The 25,062-nt window shown below is 40.1% G+C and overlaps 1 protein-coding gene across 1 annotated transcript in view; it reads left to right on the top strand.

Annotated features, from left to right (window-relative positions):
- PIK3C2G (phosphatidylinositol-4-phosphate 3-kinase catalytic subunit type 2 gamma) overlaps window positions 1-25,062 on the top strand; it is a 227,113-nt gene that overhangs the window by 111,572 nt on the left and 90,479 nt on the right. Inside the window, exons 19-24 of the mRNA XM_054167841.1 lie at window positions 13,220-13,400; window positions 14,738-14,845; window positions 17,340-17,432; window positions 20,746-20,875; window positions 23,142-23,278; window positions 24,484-24,653. Of these exons, the coding sequence (XP_054023816.1) occupies window positions 13,220-13,400; window positions 14,738-14,845; window positions 17,340-17,432; window positions 20,746-20,875; window positions 23,142-23,278; window positions 24,484-24,653 (819 nt within the window). The remainder of the gene's footprint in view (window positions 1-13,219; window positions 13,401-14,737; window positions 14,846-17,339; window positions 17,433-20,745; window positions 20,876-23,141; window positions 23,279-24,483; window positions 24,654-25,062) is intronic.

The raw sequence follows: 25,062 nt of genomic DNA, 5'->3' as shown, positions 1-25,062 counted from the left end.
TGCTCTCCTCTCCTACCCTTACAAAAGATACTGTTGGGGGAGCAGGAAATGAATGGACTGAGAAGAGAGAAAGAAAAATAAAACCAGAGAGGAAGAAAGAAAACAGGCCTAGAAAGAAGGGCTGTGAAGATAACAGAAACACTCTTCTCTGCAATGTAAATACTTGTTCTTCTGTCCTGCCATTGTCAGGAATGAGCTGACAAGAGCTGTGTCTCGTTGTGCCTTCTGCTTTAACCAAATGAAAATATGGTAGGTATCATCTTGTTTGAAGAAGACTGCAGAGTAGCCTTATGCATAATGAGCACTTCAGTCTAAAGAAATTTCTTTCATGACAAGATTGAAAAGCATTATTTGGACTCTAGAGAGTCCCTTATTAAAAAGTCTGATTCTCACTCTTCTGTTCCCTGAAAGCAAATGAATTTACTAGTTATTTTTGAAGTATAAAGGACCATATGTCTTCATGACATCGCATTGTTGGAGCTCTGGAGGATCTCTCCAAGTTACTCTTTTTGACAGTCACACACACACATGCACAGAGGTAACAAGTTGCTCTTATCTGACTATCAGATCCATGCATCCTTTTGTTGTTGTGCAGCATTGAGATGCCACATGACAAAATGCCAGGAAAAAAAAAAAACAACAACACAAAACTCCACATCTTACAGAAAATATACTATGTCAGATATCAGAGAACTGCTGAAAGTAGTGTTTTGCAATCTTGTACTTACACTGAGTTCCAGACATTGCTGAAACACCTATAGCAGTACCTGCTGAAGACTTAGTATAGTTTCCTATTCCTATGTAGGCAATGGTCTGAAAAGCATTCTCTTTGTTAAATACCGAGAAAAGAAGATAAGCAGGCCTACTAGATAGAGCAAAGATCTCCAGGTGAAAGACTGGCAGGTCAGGAAGGAATGTGAGTTAGGATCCTAGTTCTTCTTGTACCTGTGTTATCTTCACTTATAACACAACAGATCTGCAGACAGGTTCTTCCAGAGAGGTTGTTGTGGTACTGCCTTAAAAGAAATGTTAACTCTGTATGTATTTGGAATGTATCAAATCTGATCCATTCTTCTTCTTTTGTTGGCATCTGAGCACCTCATCCGTAAAAATCTGAGATACTACCTGAAAGATAACAGCTTTGACTGTAGACATTGTTAAACAAAGCAAATTCTTGTGACTGAGTGCCGAGCAAATAGCAACATTAGCAGCCCGTCTCAAGATCTACTGCTTTGCAGAATAAATTGTTTTGAATGACATAATGTTTGCAAAGCAATGTCATTCTCTCATCCTGTTCCTCTTCCCAAACCAAACCTTTCTCATGAATCACAAAACTGGTAATCTGAAAATTCTAGGATTATAAACTGCAGATCTGGCTCAAAATGTATGCATACAAATCTGGAACTGCACCTAGTATGTGCAGCCAAAGGCCATAGTGACCTTGTAGAAAGACAATTTATTTTTCTCCCTACAGCTACTTCTGAATTACCATGTTAAAAAAAATCAAGCAAATAACAACAAAACAACCCAAACCACTAAACAAATAAACAAAACCACACACACACACAGAAAAATCAAACCACAGCACCACCACAAAACAAACTCCAAAAAAAACCCCAAATAAATGTGTTCAGCATTTTAAAGTCAAGTTAACCAAAATGTTGCAGTGTAACTCAGGTTTAATCCTGTAGTTTCATGTCAATCTGGATTGCTCAGTGCACAAAGAACCACACAGAATTAGTTCTGTGCCCAATATTTTGTTTTATAGTGTCATGAGGGATTCTTTGTTCCAGCTGTGAAGCTAATGGGAAGCCACAGAAGATATCCAGAGCCATTTGGGGAGACGTGAACTACTCAAACAATAGACAGATGAAGAAAGCCATTTTCTCATTCTCCTCAGTGTATTGCTGTGATAACTGTGGCCTAAATTCAGACACAGTACAATTCATTGGCTCTAGTGAACTGCTTGAACCTGAATTAATTGTGTCTTCTATTTCTATGATTTGAAAGTAGAGAAGCTTAGTCACCTCCTGTATCCAATTAATTGCTGGCATATTTGGACATCATCCCATTAAAGCCATTGGATCTGCTTATTTTAGTGGTGATTATCCCATCTAATCCCATTCATTGCAAGCTTCCAATGCAGTTACCCACTGGGAAGAGTGCAACAATTTCTGTTACGCCTGGGGTGAATGGCTCACTTCAGTTCCTGTGCCAAAAACTCGCTCCAAGCTATTATTATGGAAGTTGATGGTCGGTAGCTTTCAGGCTTGCTGATTCTGGTGTAAATTAAGATGCTGCATGAAATTGTAACAACAATATGACATTTGTTCTGAGGAGAAAATCTGCAGTTTTGAAACAAGTGCAGACAGGGACATACCTAGTCCCATGAAGAAAGCACAGGCAAAGATGAACCCAGGCTTTTCCAAATGAATGCTAGGCTTGACTACCACATTTCTCATTAAATGCAAAATAATACTGCCTCATTGATAATTTGCATGCAGCTGTTAATTATGATCCATTTGCTAAGCAACCTTTTTCCAATTATTTATTCAAAATGCACTTTTTTGGAGGGCAAAGTTAATCGCTCTCTGCTTCTTTTCACTTAGCAGTGGTACTTTTTCCATTAATAGTTGAGAACAGTAAGACCTATGGTTGTAAGCCTGAGCTTAAGTCGCTTGGTATTAATGATGCTTGAGGGTTAAGGCATTTCATTTCTGTAGCTTTGCATTAGCATTTTACTGGGGTGGGATCTTTGGCCTGTGAACCCTCACTCACAGATTCTGAAGTTATTCAGTGTCAGCAGTGACATACACAGGTGGTGTTGGAAACAACCTCCAGTTTTGTAATGCCAGTGTTCTGCAGGTATTCTTTGTGTCATGTTGCTTGAATGTATCCAGAGAAATGCAACAAAGCTGGGGAGGGGTTTGGAGCACAAGCCCTATGAGGAGAGGCTGAGGGAGCTGGGGTTGTTTAGAAGAGGAGGCTCAGGGGAGACCTTATTGCTGTCTACAACTACCTGAAAGGAGGAGGTAGTAGACAGGAGAGGGTTAGTCTCTTCTCCCAGGCAACCACCAGCAGAACAAGAGACACAGTCCCAAGCTGCACCAGGGGAGGTTTAGGCTGGATGTTAGGAAGAAATTCTTCACAAAGAGATTGGCCATTGGAATGTGCTGCCCAGGGAGGTGTTGGAGTTACCATCACTGGAAGTATTTAAAAAGAGACTGGATGAGGCAGTTGGTGCCATGGTTTAGTTGCTTAGATGGTGTTGGGTGATAGGTTGGACTCAATGATCTCAAAGGTCTTTTCCAACCTGATTAATTCTGTAATAAATGTAGTTCTCTGCTGGTTTCAGACTATGACCAGTGAAGAGGAGCAGACTAGAAAGAGACAGACATTGCTAACAATGCATTTGAGGGGGGCTTGTTTTGCTTTTCACACAGTGGGGTGGAAGTGGTCAAGCACTGTTAGGACTTTTTTTCCAGTATGATTCTTGTAGCACTTACATTGATGTTAATATGTCCATTCAACAAATTGAGAAGACATGTTCTCAGGCTGATAATTTCTTGCTTAGGCCTTAAACTAGGTAGCATCTATTACCTGGCAGTGCTAGTGGTACCTGTGCACTGTTATTCTCTTCTACTAATTCTTGATACAGTTAATATTAAAGGTAAATGCTCTGCTCTTTCTTCTCTAGATAAATCATTTTAATCTGGGGTTTATTTTCTTAATGTGCAAGTGCATGCAACTAATGACATAATTTATCAAATGAAACATTTTTCTTATCAGGGTTTGTGAATTCATTTGCATAGCATATCCTTGGTTTTCACTGATGTGCTAATTTTTTGTGAGGCAGAAGGACAGTTAAGGCATTCAGCAGGAGTGAGAGGAACTGGGTTGATTGAATCTGCTGGATCAAGTGATTTATCTGGATGCAAAGTGTGTTTGTCTTGTTCATAAAGAGCTTTGAGAGAATATTAGCAAATAATGGCAACTAGTCCCTTGACTCCCGTAGAAATGTTGGGTTTCTCAAACCTAACCATCATAATTTAGTAACTGCAACCATTTTTTTTTGCTATCTAAGAGAGACCAACATATCAGACATCTATTATATATATTAAAAATCAAATCAGAAAAGCAAAATAAAATGTGTCATGTGATCTTTTAAAACAAAGTTTCACTTTAAGCAGAGATATTATCCATTCAAGGGTAAGGCTTTGCAAAAAATGAGCCTGTAAAATCATCTCTGTTACATGAGAAGCAGCAGGTGAAATCGGCTGCAGGTTTCTTACGTGAAAGGTGTGAAGAGTCAGAAGTGGACAGGTGCGGCAGGCTACTGAACAGCTGCCACTCTTCCATCCTGGAAACTTTCTTGGTTAGAAAGATTCAGAGAAAATATTGTACTGTGCTTTGCTTAGCCTGCCCAGGAAATGTAAAGTTTCACTATATTTTGTTCTAGAATAGAGGGATCAGCAGACAAGGCAGAGTTCTGCCTGCCCTCTTGTATCTCTTGTCTTCTGCTGGCCTTCTACTTGGTAAAAGAGAGATAGAGCAAAAGAGTGAAGTGTTGGCTCTTCCAGTCAAGTGGACATCCTTACACTGTGTTTCTGTAAAGCTATGGAAAATGCTCAGTACTACAGTCACTTCAGACAACTGCTATATCTCATCCATCTTTGTTGTACATTAACTCTTCTGCCTAATTAACTTTGCTCCCTGTTCTTCCCTGCAACAACTGTGCTGTTCTCATCATGTTAGGCATTTTGTGCTTCTCAGTTGTTTGTTTTGTTGATTGTCATGCCCCAGTAGGTCTGCATAGAATGGTGCTGTTGTTTCCTGTGTTTTCCCTTCCGACTTGTAGTAGATAAATCATGCCTCTCTAGACTTACAGGTTGATTTAAAAAGGGAGGTGTTATCCTGTATCTTCCTTTAAAGGAATTTGACAGACAACCTGTGTGTTTCTCTTGAGTAACAAAGGACCATGAGAACAGAGACACTTTAAGCAAGTTAATGAAATTAAATTTTGCTGTCCAGTGAAGGCTTATCTCACAGGCTGTGAAGGAGGCTGAGAACAGAAATTACATTGCAACAAGTGCAAGTGTTCCTTTCTGTTCTCTGAAGCAAAAGCTGCCATCCTACAGGCATGTTCCTGGGAGCTTCAGAAAGCTCAGTCATCCACTCCAGGCACACTGGCAAAGAGATCAGAAAAGCCACAGTCATATTTGCCAGCTTGGCACTCAGCTGCCTCAGAGTTTAGCTGTGTCTAAAGAAGCTGTGCCTGAGTGGACCAGATAGCAAATCAGAAAGGTTAGTTCTTCATCCTTGGCTGTACTCCATAGAGGAGTAAGGGTGTAGAGGATGAAGGATGACAGGTACTTGATAGAATCTGGAATTCACTGGCATTCAGTGTTTGTGGAGGACTTGCTACACTGATATCTCTGTCAAAGGGATTGTTTCCATTATCACCGGAAAGGAAGAAAAAATCTTCTCCAGTGTAATCTTGGAGAGATAAAAGCAAAAAAAAAGGAAAAAACCCAAACCTTTTATTTGCAGCTGAGTAATTAATAGCAACCTTTGCCCACTCATTATTATGACCCATCACAGGTTAGATGAAGGTATTAATCTTTATCTGCAAGTTTTATCACCTCTCTCATCCTTGTGTCTGCAAATAACTTTCAGCAGGCCTTAAGAAGCTGCAAAGCCCAAATGTATCCCCGCTTGCACACCACCCCTGTTACTTAATCTCTTCAGAATGCAAATCACAAAATGAAATTAGCCCTATGCTTCAGGTGTGTGCTATAGGCTCATGGCACAATAAAGCACAAAATGACAACTTAGTAGTGTTGTAAGATTTGCAATGAAAATGAATTCAAATGGCAACCTCAGACACGGAGTTGTGCAGTGGTAAAAAAAGTGCATTTATGTGCCAATCTTTCATAAAAAGGGCTCTGGAGGAGCCTTTACTGTGTCCAGCTTGTACTGTGTCCAGTTCTGGGCCCCCCAGTTTAGGAAAGACGTTGACTTGCTGGAACATGTCCAGAGAAGGGCAACAAAGCTGGGGAGGGGTTTGGAGCATGACCTGTGAGGAGAGGCTGAGGGAGCTGGGATTGTTTAGCCTGGAGAAGAGGAGGCTCAGAGGAGAACTCATTGCTGTCTACAACTACCTGAAGGGAGGTTGTAGCCAGGTGGGGGTTGGTCTCTTCTCCCAGGCAACCAGCACCGGAACAAGAGGACACAGTCTCAAGCTGTGCCAGGGGAGGTTTAGGCTGGATGTTAGGAAGAAGTTCTTCACAGAAAGAGAGACTGGCCATTGGAATGTGCTGCCCAGGGAGGTGGTGGAGTCACCATCACTGGAGGTGCTTAGGAAAAGACTTAATGGGGTGCTTGGTGCCATGGTTTAGTTGATTAGAGAATGTTGGATGATAGCTTAGACTTGATGATCTCAAAGGTCTTTTCCAACCTGGTTAATCCTATCCTATCCTATCCTATCCTATCCTATCCTATCCTATCCTATCCTATCCTATCCTATCCTATCAACTTTGCTATGAGAAACAGCAGCCTGGTACTAATGTTTCTTTTTCTGCACCTTGTCCTGTTTACAGCTTGGTGAAACAGAAACCAAGCATGAAATATACATTCACAACAAAGCATATTGTCTTCCTTGGTCAAGTTTGTCACTCACCTTAAAACCCTAAGGCACCTCATTTTCATGGTGTTTATCTGAATTCAAGATGCTTGAAGCAAAGAGTACCTTGCGTGTGCGCACAGGCTGGTAAGCACAGGTTTTGTGCAATAAATACTAGGCATCACTTGGAAACAAATTAGCTGGGGTTACCATGCTGACCTTAAATCCACATGTAAATAACCCAGTCAAACTGTACTTTGATTTTCCATAGCAGGTAAGGGTTACAATTTGCAATGAGATACTAAAGATCCTGGTCTCTTCTTGAGTTTCATTTGCTACCACATGGCTTAAGAGGCTACCTGCAATCTAACCCATCCTGGCAGGCATTGCTTTCTGGTTCACACTGCTCCTCTCCCCAAAAGAGATGAGGAATGGATGTTCAAGCAGCAGAATTGTCTGACCAACTTTTCTTTCACTTTACCTGACAAATCAAACTCAAAGATAGCTGTGTCTGCTGCAAGGCCTTTAGAGCACCAGCTTCCCTCTAACCCCTCACCACAGAAGGAGAATGGGGCTTGTTCACCTGTTTTGATAATAAAATCCATCCAATCTCATTCCTTTCCCTATTTTTTAATGCCTCTCTTTTGTTTTAATTTCCCTTTTCTCCATGGCTGCTGGGTTTAGCTCTGTTTCTCCTTTTCTGACCCAGCAGCCAACTCAGCCTGATTCAGTCCCACCTTCACTTCTGCCCTGTGACAAAAATCTCACCTGCACACTTGTGTTTCTGAACCCAGAAAACATATACACACACTTCTGCAGCTGAGTGCCAGAAAATGGGGTTGGAGCCACCATGCATATGTAGAGTGGGTGCATGCAGAAAGGAAGAGATGCAGCCACTTGCAAAAGCTGGGGGCACCTCTGAATCTGACTTGGACCCTCTAACTGCTCCTGAGCAGAGGCAGTCTAGTTTGCTTGATTGCTAAATTTCAAATAATCATCCTGCTATTTCCAGCTCCTTTGTACTGTTTCACAAAACTGACCTTGAGACAGTGTCTGAATTCTCCTGGCCTTGCTGAAAATGAGAGCATTTGTCCCAAATCAGAGAACCCTGAAGAGTGAGGAAAACTCCCTGTTGTTAGGAGCAAGATCCTCTCCCTAGGCTTGGCACAAACCCAGGCATTTATATTGAGTTCTGTCTTTCAAATTCCTGTGAAAAATGTCAGGAAAAAAACCCCCAACCTTTCACATACTTCCTTACTGGCAGCCTTGAGTTTTAAATCATTCCCATTTTGTCTTCCTCTATCAGAGCTAGGCATCCTGTTCTAACTTGAAAATTTCATTAGTGTCTTGAACATTTCTCCATCCTGCAATCTCGCAAGTTGCTGAGTTCTTGCAGTGGCTGTGAAGATATGTGTGTAAGGGAACTGAGAAGACAGAATTACCTCACCATATTTGTTCAGTCGTTGAATAAACATTCCAGCAAAGCCTACAATGAGTCATCACATTAAAAGCTGTCCTTTGTATCCTCCTTGGGACTGCTTTTATAAAATGGATATAGAACTCAGACCCACTTAATCCAAAACCTTTTACAAATTAAGATCTACGGGCTTTTAAAAATATACCTAGCCCAGTGGACAGGCAGAGGGAAGCTGTGGTGCCTGCATCACAGTCACTAGACACATTTTGAGTGCAGAGCCCTCAGTGCCTTATGGGGTTGCTGGGAAGCAGCATGCACTGCCAAGAGCTGCCATGTGGGTTCAGGCTACAGTGTGCACTGGGCTGCAGCTGGCATAGAAATTGATTTTGCTGGTGAGATCAACTTTCCTCATGGCCTGGGTTCAAGACATACATATGAGAGGACTCAGACTCTATACATTCTCTGTTCTCATGTACACCTTACACAAAAGCTGAGTCTGGTCCATAATCCTTTCCCAGGATGAAAAGAAATCTTTATCATATGCATACATAAGCTTATTTTCTGCAAACACTTGGCCATAAGAATAACAAAAACCCACCAGATTATCTGGGTTGATCTGCCTTATGCAGGGACTAGCTCTGTTTGAAATAGGACATTTTGGTTTCACTGTTTTGCTTCCTGTATGTGAAATCCTAAGCCTTTCATTTGAGGGGAAATAAAACTTAGTTCAATGTTCCACATATCTGAGAGCATTAAAGGGAGATCTCCAACATGAAAAGATAGCCTTTCTGGATTCCCTAAATATAGAATGGGCTGGTTTGGAAAGGATCTCTGAAAGTCATCTAAATATGTACTGTTAAAAATGGAGTAGGTGAATGAATGTGTCTAGATGCTTAGGAGTTTATTCCGATGCAAGCCCAAGTGCAGGCAGAAGATTTTGCACCAACAGTTCAAAATAGATATCACAGTGATGCTGTCTTTTCTCAAGTGCACTTGCAATTCCCTTTGCAGAGCAGAAGTAAAGATTCTTTTATATTTCACTTGGAATATAAGCTGTTTAGCTTGACTGAGACTGAATTGGGCTGTTTCAGTAGACTAAAATTCCTGCCCTTGTGATGGTTTGGGCAGCAATGCTTTTGTTTAAAACATAATTACCAAACCTGTGCCTGACTTATTGTTGAAGTGGGCAGTGTATGGTTTTGTTTTAAATCATCTTATTTGCCTACCACTGAGCTAGGTGGCCACAGCAGAGTCTGATTCAGTACCCTAAACACAGGCTTTTTAGGAAGCATTGGGTATCTGAGGCATCTGCACAGGAGAGGTAAATAATATGTATTGTATCTGGTAGGCCCATGGCCTTCCAAGATATCAGCTGGAAGCCAAATAGGATTTAGCAGGATATTTTAAATGTGAAGAGCTAGCCAGATTTAAGCAAATTAACCCCATCCTGTGTAATCTTGGACTTTGCTTGAAGTCTTGGAAGAATTAGCTTATCCACTGCTATACATGCATGTGCTCTCAACCACCTTTGTTTTATAGAATATAAGTAACCAGGTTGGAAAAGACCTTTGGGATCATCAAGTCCAACCTATCATCCAACACAATCTAATCAACTAAACCATGGCACCAAATGCCTCATCCAGTCCCCTCTTGAACACTTCCAGTGATGATGACTCCACCACCTCCCTGGGCAGCACATTCCAATGGCCAATCACTCTATGAAGAACTTCTTCCTAACATCCAGCCTAAACCTCCCCTGGTGCAGCTTTAGACTGTGTCCTCTTGTTCTGTCACAGATTGCCTGGGAGAAGAGACCAACCCCCACCTGTCTGCAACCTCCTTTCAGGTAGTTGTAGACAGCAATAAGGTCTCCTCTGAGCCTCCTCTTATGTAGGGTTCAGGGTAAGAATACAACTGTCTTTAGGTGGTGCAGTTCTCATTCCACCATGCACTACAATGGCAACTCATATTTTTTTTTCAGATCCAAAAAGTAATTATTTGTTTCTCCTAGTTTACAGAAAGAAATGTCATTTTAATCTCCTCCAAAGAGTGCTTATGCTAAACTTCTCATATCTCTTCCCTTTCATGTCTAGTAATTTCTGATAGAAACACTACACTTTCTTTTAAGATTTTTCAATACTTATAAGCCCTTAGATATTGAGAGGGTTTGTATTAACTGGAAAGGCTTTTCAGAGACCAAATTATTCTACAATGAATTATACAGGAAAAGAAGACCTAGAAGAATCATTGTCATATAAAAGGTGACAAGAATCCCTCATCACCAAAAAAGCAGAGGCTGTGGTAGCAATATTGTAATGCTTTATATATGATTTGGAGGATTGAATTGTCTATAGGTATTATGTTTTTTTTACCTTTAAATATTAATGTTTGATAGAATAGAATAGAATAGAATAGAATAGAATAGAATAGAATAGAATAGAATAGAATAGAATAGAATAGAATAGAATAGACCAGGTTGGAAGAGAGCTTTGAGATCATCAAGTCCAACTTATCATCCAACACTATCTAATCAACTAAACCATGACACCAAGCACCCCAGCAAGTCTCTTCCTAAACACCTCCAGTGATGGTGACTCCACACCTCCCTGGGGAGCCCATTCCAATGGATAATAACTCTTTCTATGCAGAACTTCTTCCTACCATCCAGCCTAAACCTCCCCTGGTGCATCTTGAGACTATGTCCTCTTGTTCTGGTGCTGGTTGCCTGGGAGAAGAGACCAAAATATATCTTGTTTTTGCTTTTTTTATGTGGAATATTTGATTTGGTAGGGGCTGAATTAAGGAGGAGGGAATTATAAAAGTCTAGTTATCTCTATTTTCCTGAAAACCCCACCCCCAAATTAGGCATAAAAAGCATTATTTACAGGTTCTATTCGGTGACAAATTCTACTTATGGGCAACTTTAGTACAATTTAGAGAATTCAGAAAATGGAGAAGGCTAAGCCACAAAATAGCTTTACCCCACTTATAATCAGTGGCAATCCAGGAACCCTGGGAAAGCCAAAGAGAACTCCAGGTTGTATTCATGAGGATAGAGCAGGAATTTGGCATCGGTCCCTAGGTCTCTCATCAGTGGCAGGCTCCAGGAACTACAGTTGGAATGGAATGGAATGGAATGGAATGGAATGGAATGGAATGGAATGGAATGGAATGGAATGGAATGGAATGGAATGGAATTAACCAGGTTGGAAAAGACCTTCAAGATCATCGGGTCCAGCCTATCTCCCAACACCATCTAAGCAACTAAACCATGGCACCAAGTGCCTCATCCAGTCTCTTCCTGAACACCTCCAGTGATGGTGACTCCGCTACCTCCCTGAGCAGCACATTCCAACGTCTAATCACTCTTTCCGTGAAGAATTTCTTCCTAACTTCCAGTCTAAACCTCCCCTGGCACAGTTTGAGACTATGTCCTCTTGTTCTGGTACTGGTTGCCTGGGAGATGATGCCAACCACCACCTGTCTACAACCTCCCTTGAGGTAGTTGTAGACAGAAATAAGGTTTCCTCTTCTCCAGGCTAAGCAACCCGATCTCCCTCAGCCTCTCCTCATAGGGCTTGTCCAATTTGTGGATTATGCAGCACGATCGAAAGGAAAAGGACCCACCAGAATTAGTGTCCGTAGACACGGCTGCTATGATGCAAAACTTGTGAGCAGCACTGCAAGCAAGCCACATGTTTCACGGCAGGCGGGGTCACTCCACAGCAGGCATGGTCTGTGGAGAAGCCAGGTCCAAGTGGAGCGAGCAAGATGAGCGAGCGAGCGAGCAGGAGTCAGAGTAGGAGTGAGATGATGGCGAGAGCCCTGATCACTTTCTGGTCACTCTGTTTAAGGCATTTCTAGACAATGTGTTCAAGGCCAATGTATAACATGCATGAAGCACCTCATTTAATCATAGTTCCCAAACCTAGCAGACTTCCACCCTGGCGGGAAGAATGGGCACTAATTACCTGTCCCTAAGCAATTTCGCACCTTGGAAGGCAATTTCACACCTTTGTCTTTCCCCATTCAAACCTCTGCTGATGGAGATGGGGAAAGGGGGGTTTGGAGCACACTGTAACAATATTCATATGTGATGTGCTTTGAAAGTCAACAGCTTCTTGAATTTCTGTCCTGTGAAAACTAACATCATTTGTGGAACTAACCTCATTAGTTAAGGAAACTGCATTAAGATTCAGACATTTATAAGGTTTGAGATATTCTTAAGGGTGAAATTGTGAGCAGGAAAGTTCAGACAAAAGTTCATCAGCCCTTCAGGCAAAGGAAAATCCCAGGTGATGAGCAGGATATTAGTAGCAATATAAAGCTGGTTATTCCATCTGCATTTACAAAAGTTAATCAAATGTGTACAAAACCTCTGCCCTACATAAGGAAAAGAAATTCCCAGTGATCAATTCAATTAACCAAAAAAATACCCTGAACTCCACAGCTTTCCTGGCACAAAGGAATGAGTAATTAGAGAAGACTGCATGATGAACATTAAATATATATATTTTTTTTTTTGTTTTGTTTTGTTTTGTTTTATTCCTGCCCTTTATGTTGGTAATAATTCCCATTCCAAAGCACTTACAGACTTCAGCAGAAGTGAGTTGAGTTTTCCCCTTAGCAGTGAGGAAAGGAATAAAGTGGGCTCATTTCACTCTTTTAAGCAGTATAACAGATTTCAGAAACATCTTCTCAAATTAAAATTGTGGAAGTTTCTAGAACTGATGAGACATCTGATACTAAAATGGTCTTTCAGTGTATCTCCGAGCTGAAAGATGTGCTTGGTGGTGTGAGCATACTGACAGGAGCTAAAAAATAAAGGACTAGATTTATGGATGCATATTCAGAACTGGATGTAAAAAATGCAACTTATTTTCATTTTTGTAAATTGTTCTTGCAGCGCTAAGAAGCAATTCAGGCGCTGCACTATGCATGACAATAAGTCATGGAGGGTTCCTATTGATTGAACACACTCAAAACCTCATTAGTTAATAAATAGGACTTGGGTGCTGCCAACAAATGAAAAACAAACACAACACTTCTTTTTCGTTCTCTGCTGGCCAAAGTCACCAAATACAGATTAGTCTGGAGTCCATTTATTGTTCCTGCTAGAAGTTCTATAAAATAAAACCCAGGGTTAGATACATAGGTGTTTTTTCCACTCCTTCCTTCAGGCTGTTGAAGAATGCACAGAATGAAGTTCATTTCAGGATCTGGTATCAGAAAATACTGGCTGCTCTCCGATTCTGTGCTGGAAAAGCCCTGAACAACGAGTTTTCTAAGGAGGAGAAACTGATCAGAATTCTTGAAGACATTGCCAAAAATGTAAAAGCTGCCAGTGACCCAAAAAGAAAGGTTTGTTAACAAATACCTTCCCTTCCACGTAGGTTATTTCAGGTAACTTTATTTTTCCTAAGGTGATACCTCTTTCTCATAAAGCCCTTTACATAAATCAACCCAAGATTTGACTAGAATGGTAACAATTCTGTCCTGCTCTGAGAACAAGTAAATATATGTATGTAATGGGAAAGCTGTCAAAACTGTTACTCTTGAGGTCAGTATATCTTTTAAGCCATTTGAACTCCTTCATCAATGGTTTCTCAACCAGACTTGGCATTGGTCAGAAATAATGGCAACAAAATTGATATAACAGAGAGGGAGTGCTCATATTCCATGCCCCATCCCAAAATATTTGGCTCCTGTAGAGTTGCAGCAAGTCTTGAAAATTGTGCTAAGAGTCGTCCTTGACACATTGAATGTTTCATTTCTTAACAAAGCCAAGCAGAGTGGAACTCAAATACAGCATTTAGTAATTAATACTGCACACTTGTCTGCAGAGATGCATGCCTGGCCATAGAAGCTTGCAGTCATCTCCTCCAGTGAGTCTAGCTTTTATACTGAGTCAGTATATTTCCAATTCAAAACTCTTAATTTTCCAAGAGGGCTGTTATTACTTACTTGATGTGTAAAACTACTTCCTGCTGAGATCTCAGCAAGACAGACCAGAAATCCAAAGCAAAGTATAGCTGCCACTGCTGGGTATTATGAAAGTTATCATGAATTCTTTTTGCCTTGTTAAGGATGCAAAGATTTTCAAATGATCTTTCAGAAAACTCTCAGTGTTGCTACTGAGAGCAGCAAAGCAAACATGGGAGTGAAAAGACAAAAATATTTGCAAAGAGAAAAATATGTGTAAAGAAAAAGAAATAGTAGTGATGCATTATACATTACTGCTGCATAATTCAGATTTCAGAGATTAATCTCAAGGCTGCAGATACTGAGAAACTCCCAAACCTTACTGTTAGCACACCTCCAGTTGGGTGAGCGAAATCACACTGTTAAGGCAACAAGCAACAACGAATTGAGAAATTCTCCCGCAAGACAGAAAAAAAAGATGCAAGATGCAGCATAGCAGGTGCAAGGCTAATCAGCCCATAAAGTACTGAATCTCAACCTCTGTGACAGCATGAACTGGCAGTACATCTAGGCAGCAAAAGCATGAGTGTAAAGCAAAATCACTGTTCTTATTTTTAATAACTGCACCTCCTTGTGACCTCATTAGTTGTTATAAGGTTACATGGATGGTACCAGCTCTGGAAACTGTACTGCTTATTTAAAGGACAGAAAGACAGTCAGAAGCTTATAAGCTGCTGTTATGTTTTCATGTTGCCATAACAATTCACATGTTACAGGAGGTGTTAAAGGTGGAACTCAACAGACTTCAGCAGCTCTTCCAGGAGATAAAAGTTTGTCGGCTTCCCCTGAATCCTGCACTTGTTGTCCAAGGCATAGAGGCAGATGTAAGTCTAGATCATGCATGGGATTGTGGGTTTAGTTTGATTTTGTTTTGCTTTGTTTTATTTTACTTCTTGTTTGCTTTTTTAATTTTTATTTTCCTTTCTCTTTTCCTTTCTCTTTTCCTTTCTCTTTTCCTTTCTCCTTTCTCTTTTCCTTTCTCTTTTCCTTTCTCTCTTCCTTTCTCTTTTCCTTTCTCTCTTCCTTTCTCTTTTCCTTTCGCTTTTCCTTTCTCTTTTCCTTTCTCTTCTTTCTTTATTTGTCCAAGCCTAACAGTTCTATGATTCTATGATTTGATTTTGTTTTACTGTAGTATAAAAGGGGAGAGGGAGTTAGTGACTGCATTGACAGGGAAATAATCTTACCGACACTAAGCACAAGTTATCTGCTAAACTGACCTCTAGCCAAATTCCATTTAAATTGGGAGTCATGCAGAGGTGAAGTGTGTTGCATGCATGTCTTGCCTTACACAGCACTGGCAGCAGACCTTTCAGCAGCTTGCCCCCATCTAGTTTCCTTGCCATGATGGTAGAGTTGGCAAGGGCACCTGGCTTCCTTGCAGCTGAAATGTGGTTACCATCCTGCCTAGTAGCTCTTGGTGGCAGGTTTTTTTTCTCATCTAAGGCTCTTTCTTGTCATGTGTGGGAGCAGCTAAAGGTCTAGAGCTAGCTCTCTTTTTGCAGAGGTGACACTAGCAACATAATTGAGAATTGTCAAAATATTAAATATTCACAGTAACTTACCTGTGTCTATGACCCCTATTAAGAATTCCTGAAGAATAAAGGAAACTACCATGCTCTTTAGCATTACTTGAGTTTGCTTTGACCACAGTACTGACTCAGTTATCCATTGTTTAGAAATGTTTTCATAAACATTATTATGTTAGGAATAAGAAATTACATCTCTGGAGAAGGAAAAGATACTCAGCATCAAGAGAAAACAATCCTGAACACCCATATATCTTACTAGTTATAGCTGTCTAATTAACAGCAGTTTGTGCTCTGTTTTTGTTCTCTGGCTCATTATCCACAGTGGACCTGATTCTAAGAGGTGCTGATCCCTTCAATTGCCTTTGACCTGTGATTCTCCAAGTAATTGCTATTCAGCCTTGATCTCTGTGAGAAAAGAGGTCTTCAGCACCCTACAGGCTTGGGCCAGTTGTGTATTAAGTCAGAAGAATTTGAAGCCTGATGCTTTCACTGCTTTCAGGCCTTTGGAAAATAATGACTAATGGGAAGGTATCTCACTATACAGTCATGCTATTTATAATACACCAGCTTGGCTGGACAAATACAGAGATTTTTTTGTTATAAGTATTTGAAGGGAGATATTTTGTTTTGTTTTATTATATCATTATAGGCCATTATACATGCAGCTTCTTGATTGAACTCTATGTCACTTTAATCATGCAAATTAGAATTTTAAAGTGCTTATAATTGCCTAAATATAATTTGGTTTGCTGTCATCTATTGATTTTACCAGTAGCAAGCACTGCTCCCAGCTCTATCAGTAGTGTATTATCTCACAGTAACCTTTCAAGCACTTACTGAGACATTTAAATTGAAGAAAATCCATAGGGGGCCAGGATTTCATGATGAATAATAGCTATTGTATGTTGCAGAGGTATGATGTGACTAACATGATATTTGCATGCTTGTGCCATGATTCGAGATGTTCAGATGAAAAGTATGAGGCAGCTGTGCCTCACAGGGGTTTTTCTTCAAATTACCCTCCATTGCACTCCACCCATTAAGGACAGCAGTAGCTCCTGTGAGGCATTCATTATTTCTATAAACCAGGCTATTACTTTTCTGTTGTTTTTATGGTGGGTTCCACCCTCTCCCTGCTTTTTTAATGATGATTGTAATACCACCCTAACTCACACAGTCCTTGGCTCATTAATGCTTTTTGAAGCCCTTTGAGGTCTTTAGGTGAAAGGAGCAGTAGGGAATGAGAAGTCAGAGTATATGTTTAATTAAGATAAATCCCACTGAAAGAGATTATGATTTTTCAGAGTTTCCTGTATCCTCAGACAGTGAGGTCACCACAGAAATTAGCAGGTTCTTTGCTTCCATAAAGGTTGTATGACTGGACAAATTGTTATTTCAGAAAATAATAGGACCAAAGGCTTTCAGATGCTTTACAGATTCTCATTAGATCAGTCTTAGGTACTTTATTCACTCAGTCCCAGACAAAGTTTAATGTTAATAGGCCTGAGTGAAAATGAAAAACAGTTAGTACAGAAAATATTAACCATTCCTATAATCCCAATATTGAGTGAAGCAAATTCTCTGAGAAAAACAATTTCTCAGGTTCCTGAGCCAATTAAGCAGTCAATAATATCAATGTTATTTACTGATGTTATGATTACCAACTTATATTTTTTATTAGTGCAACTGAGCAGTATCAAAAGATGGTACTTTTTTAGGAGGTATTGTATTACCCTGATGTCTTCTTTATGTGTCACCATTATTATCTCTCTCTTTTTTTCTCCTGAAGTCATGTTCATATTTTACATCCAATGCTTTTCCATTGAAAATCTCCTTCATCAGTGCAAATGCTCCAAGTGGAAACATCAATGTTATTTTTAAGGTATGTTCCTCCTTTAATCCTTAATTCCTTCTGTATGGAAAACATTGATTTGAAATTCACCTCATCTGTGTTTTAAAGCTTGAGCCTGAGAATGTTTCATGTGGCTCTACTGTTCACTTTGCCAAATTATTTTTGACACTATAACTTTTAGTGGAGTATACTGAGGCAATACACTGAAATAACAGCTTTGGATTGGTAGAGAATACATCCCTGGAGGGGTTCAAGAGGGCATTGAACGTGGCACTTGGTGCCATGGTTTAGTCATGAGGTCTGTGGTGACAGGTTAGACTTGATGGTCTTTGAGGTTTCTTCCAACCTTGGTGATTCTGTGACTTCATGCATTAGTTTTTTTCTTACTGGGGACAACCAAGCTAAAACATGAAGTTTATATTTTAAACCTAACTTACTTAACATATGGAAGTCAGAGGGTTAGGCTCAAAGAGACAATTCAGAGTAATTAAATCCACCATGTCCATATTTTTCTAGCAAATCAAAATACTGGAGTGTTAGAGACAACAAAGCTGGTGAGGGGTTTGAAGCACAAGCCCTATGAGGCGAGGCTGAAGGCGCTGGGGTTACTTAGCCTGGAGAAGAGGAGGCTCAGAGGAGACCTTATTGCTGTCTACTACCACCTCAAGGGAGGTTGTAGACAAGCAGGGGTTGGTCTCTTCTTCCAGGCAACCAGCGCCAGAACAAGAGGACACAGTCTCAAGCTGTGCCAGGGGAGGTTTAGGATGGATGTTAGGAAGAAGTTCTTCATGGAGAGAGTGATTGCCCGTTGGAATGGGCTGCCTGGGGAGGTGGTGGAGTCGCCATCACTTGAGGAGGTTTAGGAGGAGACTTGATAGGGTGCTTGGTTGCATAGTTTAGTTGATTAGATGGTGTGGGATGATGGGTTGGACTCGATGATCTTGAAGGTCTCTTCCAGCCTGGTTTATTCTATTCTATTCTAATACAGAACTAATTCTCTCCATATTAGCCAGAGTGGAGGAATGGGCTGAAGAAGAGTGATGTGAAGGGGTCAGCAGAAGAGCACTACCTTGCTGGAGTTAGTTGGAGCCCATTGGAGCAACTGGCTCTGTATATAAACTTAGCATTATTTTTCTCATACCACCTGGAAAAGCTTCAGAGTTCAGGACAATGTTGTGTCCATCCAGAAAACACAATATATGCAATTTAAAGTTAGTTCTCTTTCAAAAGAGCAAAACTCTTCCATAACAATGACTTTAAAAAAATGGTCAGTGTTGCCAAAGACATTATTCCTACATCTTTTGCAGTATCATTTTCCAAAGCAGAAGTCTAAACAATTTATTAAAACTCCAATTTAAAAATAAAATAAAATAAAATAAAATAAAATAAAATAAAATAAAATAAAATAAAATAAAATAAACTTCTGGCTGTATTGAATTAAATTGATCTTTAGAGCAGCTGTGATTCTCAGGTCTAGAAATACACTTTCCAGGCATGTTAGGAAGGGACTAGCACTGTCAAACTTTGCTGCACCTCTAAAAGTGTGGTTCTTATGCCATTTCATCTGAGAGTCAGTGTTGAACAGACAGGTTTCTACTTCAGCAACATGAGCAGATGCCTGATCATGGAACAGCTAAACACTTGTCCTGCTTCTACCTAGACAGTATTTTCCCTGCCCAGTTACTTCCAATAAACATCCAACTGTCCGGTTGCTGTAGAGTGTTACAGCTGACATCAGCTTCTCCTATCAGCAAACCTTTGTGTTAAAGTATCTTTTACTTGTACTATAGTTCTGTTGTCTGGTTTTTATGGATAACATGTACATAAAATGATAAGCACTTAAATTGTGTAGTGACTCAGTGTCTGAGGGAAGGAGAGAAAGCAGGTGGAGAAAACAAGGTGTTTTTTTTTGCAGGATTAGGTCCTAAGAAGAATTAATTGGAGTCAAGATTGCCTTTAATTTAAATAAAAATAGACATTTTTAATTGTTTTTAATGATTTTATCTCTTTGTTTACCCACTCAGCAAATGCCTGTGGACAGCACTGCTTACATAAAAAGAGCATAATAAAATAATAAAGCATTTAAAAATGCCAGTCAAAGTCACATGTATTTTAGATGGGCTGGGGAAGGGGGAACAAAAAACTCCAGGGCTTTTTTTTTTTTTGTCCACAGACCATTTACTTAGCCATGGTTGAAAATAATCTCTTCATTACTTCTTGTGGCTACAATTAAAGCCCCATTGCACTAAGATAATTGTTGACTGACTCCATGGGGAGAGCAGCCAACACTTCACCACTGTTTGAGTCTGAATATGAATCATGTCATGGGTAAAATCTAAATTCATGACAAATTTCCCCTTTAGCCTGCTTTGCAAGGACCAAGTTGTGAAGCTTAACATTAGACAAACACTGTCATTTATGAAAAAGGATCTATCATTAGGTAGACTTTAAAATGTAACTAAATTAGGAACCTCTCTCTGGATTAAATCTTCAAAGTCTAGTAATTACTTAGGAATAATAAGCAGGAAAGCTGCAGTTAATCAGAGAGCATTTGTTACCACCTCAATGGCTGCCAAAATAGTCTCTGCCTGTGTATGCCCTCTGTCCTCTTCTGACACAGAAATGTGAGTAGCATCTTTGAAGAAAGAGGGATTTACTGTAAAAATAGAATGCATCAAAAAAAGTGTGTCCAGCAGGTCTAGGGATGTTCTCCTCCTGCTCTATTCTGCCCTGGTGAGACCACACCTGGAATACTGTGCCCAGTTTTGGGCTCCCCAATTCAAGAGAGACAGGGACCTGCTAGAGAGAATCCAAAAGGATGATTGTGGGACTGGAACATCTCTCCTATGAAGAGAGACTGAAAGCCCTGGGGCTATTTAGTCTTGAAAAGTCTGAGAAGGGATCTTATTAATGTCTATAAATATCTGAAGGGGTGGTATCAAGATGAAGGTGGCAATCTCTTTTCAGTGGTGTCCAGTAACAGGACAAAAAGCAACATCTATAAGCTGGAACACAGGAAGTAAAACCTTAATGTGTGGAGAAACTTCTTCACTGTGAGGGTGATGGTGCACTGGATCAGGCTGCCCAGAGAGTTTGCAGAGTTCCCTTCTCTGGAGACTTTTGAAACCCACTTGGATGTGTTCCTGTTTGGCCTGCCCTAGGCAATCCTGCTTTGGCAGGGTGGTTGGACTAGAGGATCTCTAGAGCACCCTTTCATACCTCTAACATTCTGTGATTCTGTGAGTATAGCTATTTTGGTGATTGAAAATATGCAAATGAAATATGAAGATATTTCTGGGTAGCATGGAAGGAGAAACCTGAATTTCTTGTGTGATTTTCACAGATGGGCGATGATCTACGTCAAGATATGTTGGTTCTGCAAGTCATTCGAGTGATGGACAGCATTTGGCTCCGAGAGGGACTGAATATGCAAATGATCATTTATAGGTGTTTATCTACAGGAAAAGGCCAAGGTCAGTTTTAGATTAGAAAAGTTACCTGTGTTATGTTATTCATATTTCATGTAAGCAGCACTAAACCCCAAAATCCTCCCTTTAACTTTTATTTTCATGGGTGTCTTGTTTCTCATAGAATAGAATAGAATAGACCAGGTTGGAAGTGACCTTTGAGATCATCACATCCAACCTATTATCCAACACCATCTAATCAACTAAACTATGCAACCAAGCACCCTATCGAGTCTCCCCCTAAACACCTCCAATGATGGTGACTCCACCACCTCCCTGGGCAGCCCATTCCAATGGGCAATCACTCTCTCTATGAAGTATTTCTTCCCACTAAGGAAAGGAAAAAATGCCCAGAATTTCACTTACTGAAGCCCTAATTTGTATATTTACCTACTCCTGAATGTCATTTTATTTATTAATGAAATGCCTCTCTAGAAGAAGCACAACCAAACTCAGTGAATTTAGTTCTAGAATTTTCTAACAGCCTCCACACCATCACCTTGGGCCAGCGTCTTGAAAGTAACTTCACACGTCAAAAAGACAGCTTTGGAGAAAATTATCCATAGCTACTAAACTTTTAATCCAGGGTGATCCTGTGTGGATGCTTAAATGAACCTAGATGTGGCTAGAGAAAGTACCTGTAGACAAGTGATGACAGCTTACAGTGTTGATTTTGAAATGTTACTCTTGCGATTTATGCTGCTTAAGGCAGGCCTGACTCATCTGAAAGCTTGCTTTCTTTCCTTTATGGTGGTTGTAGCAGAGCTGTAGCAGGGATACCAATTGCTTGCTAAAGAAGTTTACTGACAGGAATAAGCTTACTATTTTTTTACTGACTTTCCAAATCCTTTACTGAAAATAATCCTTGCACAAATAGAAGCCTGATGTATCCAGATTACCTCCTGTACAAAAAAAAAATATGAAATTCACTGCTTTCTGAGGCACAAAGAGCAAATGAGAGAGGATGAATGATCTGAAGGACCTAGGAGAAAGTATGGATGGTTCGTGCACATGCCAGGTGGTTAAGGTGACCTGAAAAAGACTGCTTGCTTCTTTGTGGAGACGGGAGTCAAAGCTTGAAAGCTTCTGCTTCAAAGGCAAATAATACCAGAATGCTATTTCTAAACATTCTATTATAGTCTCTCTTATATACGAACACTTCATTTGATTTTTACCAAGAAAGATACTTTTCTCTGACATTCTTTTCTTTTCAGCAGCATAACAGCAGAAAACCTCTGTCTGACAAATTTCCTACGCAATGTCTTTCCTTATGATCTACAGAGATGTTAATATAATTGATTTACAGTTAATGATCAAGGCTAAAGGAGCAAGAGGCACATCTGTGGTCATACAGGAAATGCTTAAATAGCCTTGGGTACCCAGTTTTTTCCAATTCCTAGGCTAATGCTTGCTCCATGGGCCACCTTTTCCACACAAGGGAGAAAGGAGATGATCATTTCATAGTCATGGGAATGCAGAAATCAGTTTTCACAGCAGTGTGAAAAGCAGATAAAGCACTGGTAGAATACTGTCTTCCAGATATTGTAATGGCTCCCATCATGACATGAAATTGCTAGAGGAAGTCAATCCTGTAATGCAGAATTGAAGGGTGATGGACCAGAGAACATACAAGGGGACAGAGAAACAGAGAACTGACAAGCCAGGCCTCAGTTCCACAAAAAGAATTAAGTGGAAGCAGTAGAGATACTGGATCCAGGTGAAGCTTTGCAAAATGCTTGGCTTTTCTGTGCGTCTCAGAGTCCCAGTTGGTGTCATACTGGATCAGACTAATTTCTGCATTATCTAGGATCCTTTCTCCCATGCTGCAGAATTTAGGGTTTGAGGTTTTTTTGGTAGCATTCTAGACAACAAACACATAGGAAATAACATTAGATTTCATAGTAAATCTTTAATCCTATTTTATAGAGATATTTTAATTTGCTTTATGCATATTTTACCCTCTTGTAATCTCATGAAATTGTTGGCCCTGTTGGTACCTTGAGGCAATTATGTCCACAATATTATTATCAGTGTTTTTATTTCTCATTCATAGAACTGCCATTTCTTACAAAGTATCTTTTATTTTTTGTTTGTTTATTTCCAATGAGAAAGAGAAAAATAATCCTGATCTACATTTTCTATTACATTCAGTATTTTGTAAGCTTTTAAGTATGTATTTTTCCTGATCCAACAACAGGCAATATGCATTGATGGCCTTCATATCTTTTTAATGTTAAAGGTTTTTCATGCAAACTCTTTTCTATCTGATTAGGTTTGGTACAGATGGTGCCAGATGCTACCACACTAGCCAAGATCCACAGGGAGTCTGGACTGATAGGACCATTGAAAGAAAACACAATTAAGAAGTGGTTCCATAATCACCATCCTCTGGAATCAAGTTACCAAGAGGTAGCATTATAATGAAGCTTATTATACATTTCATGTTTTACCATGGGGAAAAAACCCACCACACAAACAGCAGCAAGCAGTGAAAACAAATGATTCAGACATGAGACAAACAAATCACATGCATAAAAGACATGGAATTGAATTTAAAATACCATTCTCTTTCTAAGGAGATACTGCTCTGGATCAGGTGCATTGTAATACATTTTCTATTAAAATGTGCCATAGAGATGTTTTGAAAATTAGTTCTAAAGTGGAGAGGAGCTGAAATAGGAATTAAGAATTGAATTCAGAACCATTAATTTCTTTGAGGTCAGCTCTCTAAATAATTTATTATTTAAAACCATGGTAGATTTGCTTTGTTTGGGAATGACTGTGTGTCATTGTGACCATGGAAATAACCCAGAGTGCTAGAAAGCCTTTTTTTCCAAAACTAGACATTATACATAACCCAAAATATTGGAAAATTTATTTATGGAAACAGAGGTTTCCCAGGGAACTCTTTCTATTAATTCTTTGTTAGGTGAGCCAGCCCAGAGGAAAAGACTGGCATCCTAAAACCAGAAACTGGAAGCAGCAACCAGAACAGAAAGCCTCTCGTATTACAATCTGAACTCCAAGCCCCATGATCTTTGCTCAGGCCAGCATTGTTTTGAAGATTAGAATCATAGAATTGTTAGGGTTGGAAGGGACCTCAAGGATCATGCAGTTCCAACCCCCCTGCTATGGGCAGGGACGCTTCACACTACATCAGATTGCTCAGAGACACATCCAGCCTGACCTTAAAAACGTCCAGGACTGGGTAACCTGTGCCAGTGTCTCACCACCCTCATGTTGAAGAACTTCTTCCTAATATCCAACCTGAATCTACCCATTTCTATTTTTTTTCCCATTCCCCCCAGCCCTGACACCCTAAAAAGTCCCTTCCCAGCTTTCTTGTAGGCCCCCTTCAGACACTGGAAGGCCACAATTAGGTGTCCTCAGAGTCTTCTCTTCTCCAGACTGAACAGCCCCAACTCCCCCAGTCTGTCCTCATAGGTGAGGTGCTCCAGCCCTTCATCATCAGATTCACTTGGCTAAAATTCTAAAGGACACAGCATTATAAAAATGCAGAGAGTATGCAGAAGTACAAGTTTTGGGTATGCTGTTAGTGTCACAAACACACACATCTGTATGTTTCCAGTAACTGCTTTTGTTTTCCTAACTAGGCAATAAGGAATTTCTTTTATTCCTGTGCTGGCTGGTGTGTTGTTACCTTCATTTTGGGAGTCTGTGATCGTCACAGTGACAACATAATGCTGACAAATGCTGGACACATGTTCCACATAGATTTTGGAAGATTTTTAGGTCACGCACAGACATTTGGAAGCATAAGAAGGTTAGTATCTATAGTAACACATATAATAAACCTTAAAGCAGTGTTCTGAAATTTCACAGCCTTATCAACTCCCATGGAAAAAAATAATAGAAATGAGACCGTCCTCTTTTTTTTTTTTCCTTTCTGAATTTTTCCAGAACAGCATCTTTTTGTTGCCTCACAAAGTCTCTAAATATTTTAGGAATAACTGGAATTAAAGAGAAGCAGCACCAGGGGAGATTTAGGCTGGAGGTTAGGAAGAAATTCTACACAGAAGAGAGTGATTGCCCATTGGAATGGGCTGCCCTGGGAGGTGGCGGAGTCACCATCATTGGAGATGTTTAGGAGGAGACTTAATAGGGTGCTTGGTTGCATGGTTTAGTTGATTAGGTGGCTTGGATAATAGGTTGGACACAATGATCTTGAAGGT

The sequence above is a fragment of the Dryobates pubescens genome, chromosome 15, assembly GCF_014839835.1.
Source record: "Dryobates pubescens isolate bDryPub1 chromosome 15, bDryPub1.pri, whole genome shotgun sequence".
Lineage (NCBI taxonomy): Eukaryota > Metazoa > Chordata > Aves > Piciformes > Picidae > Dryobates > Dryobates pubescens.
Note: the sequence above shows the minus strand (reverse complement) of the source record. Positions and strands in the feature narration are given on the sequence as shown.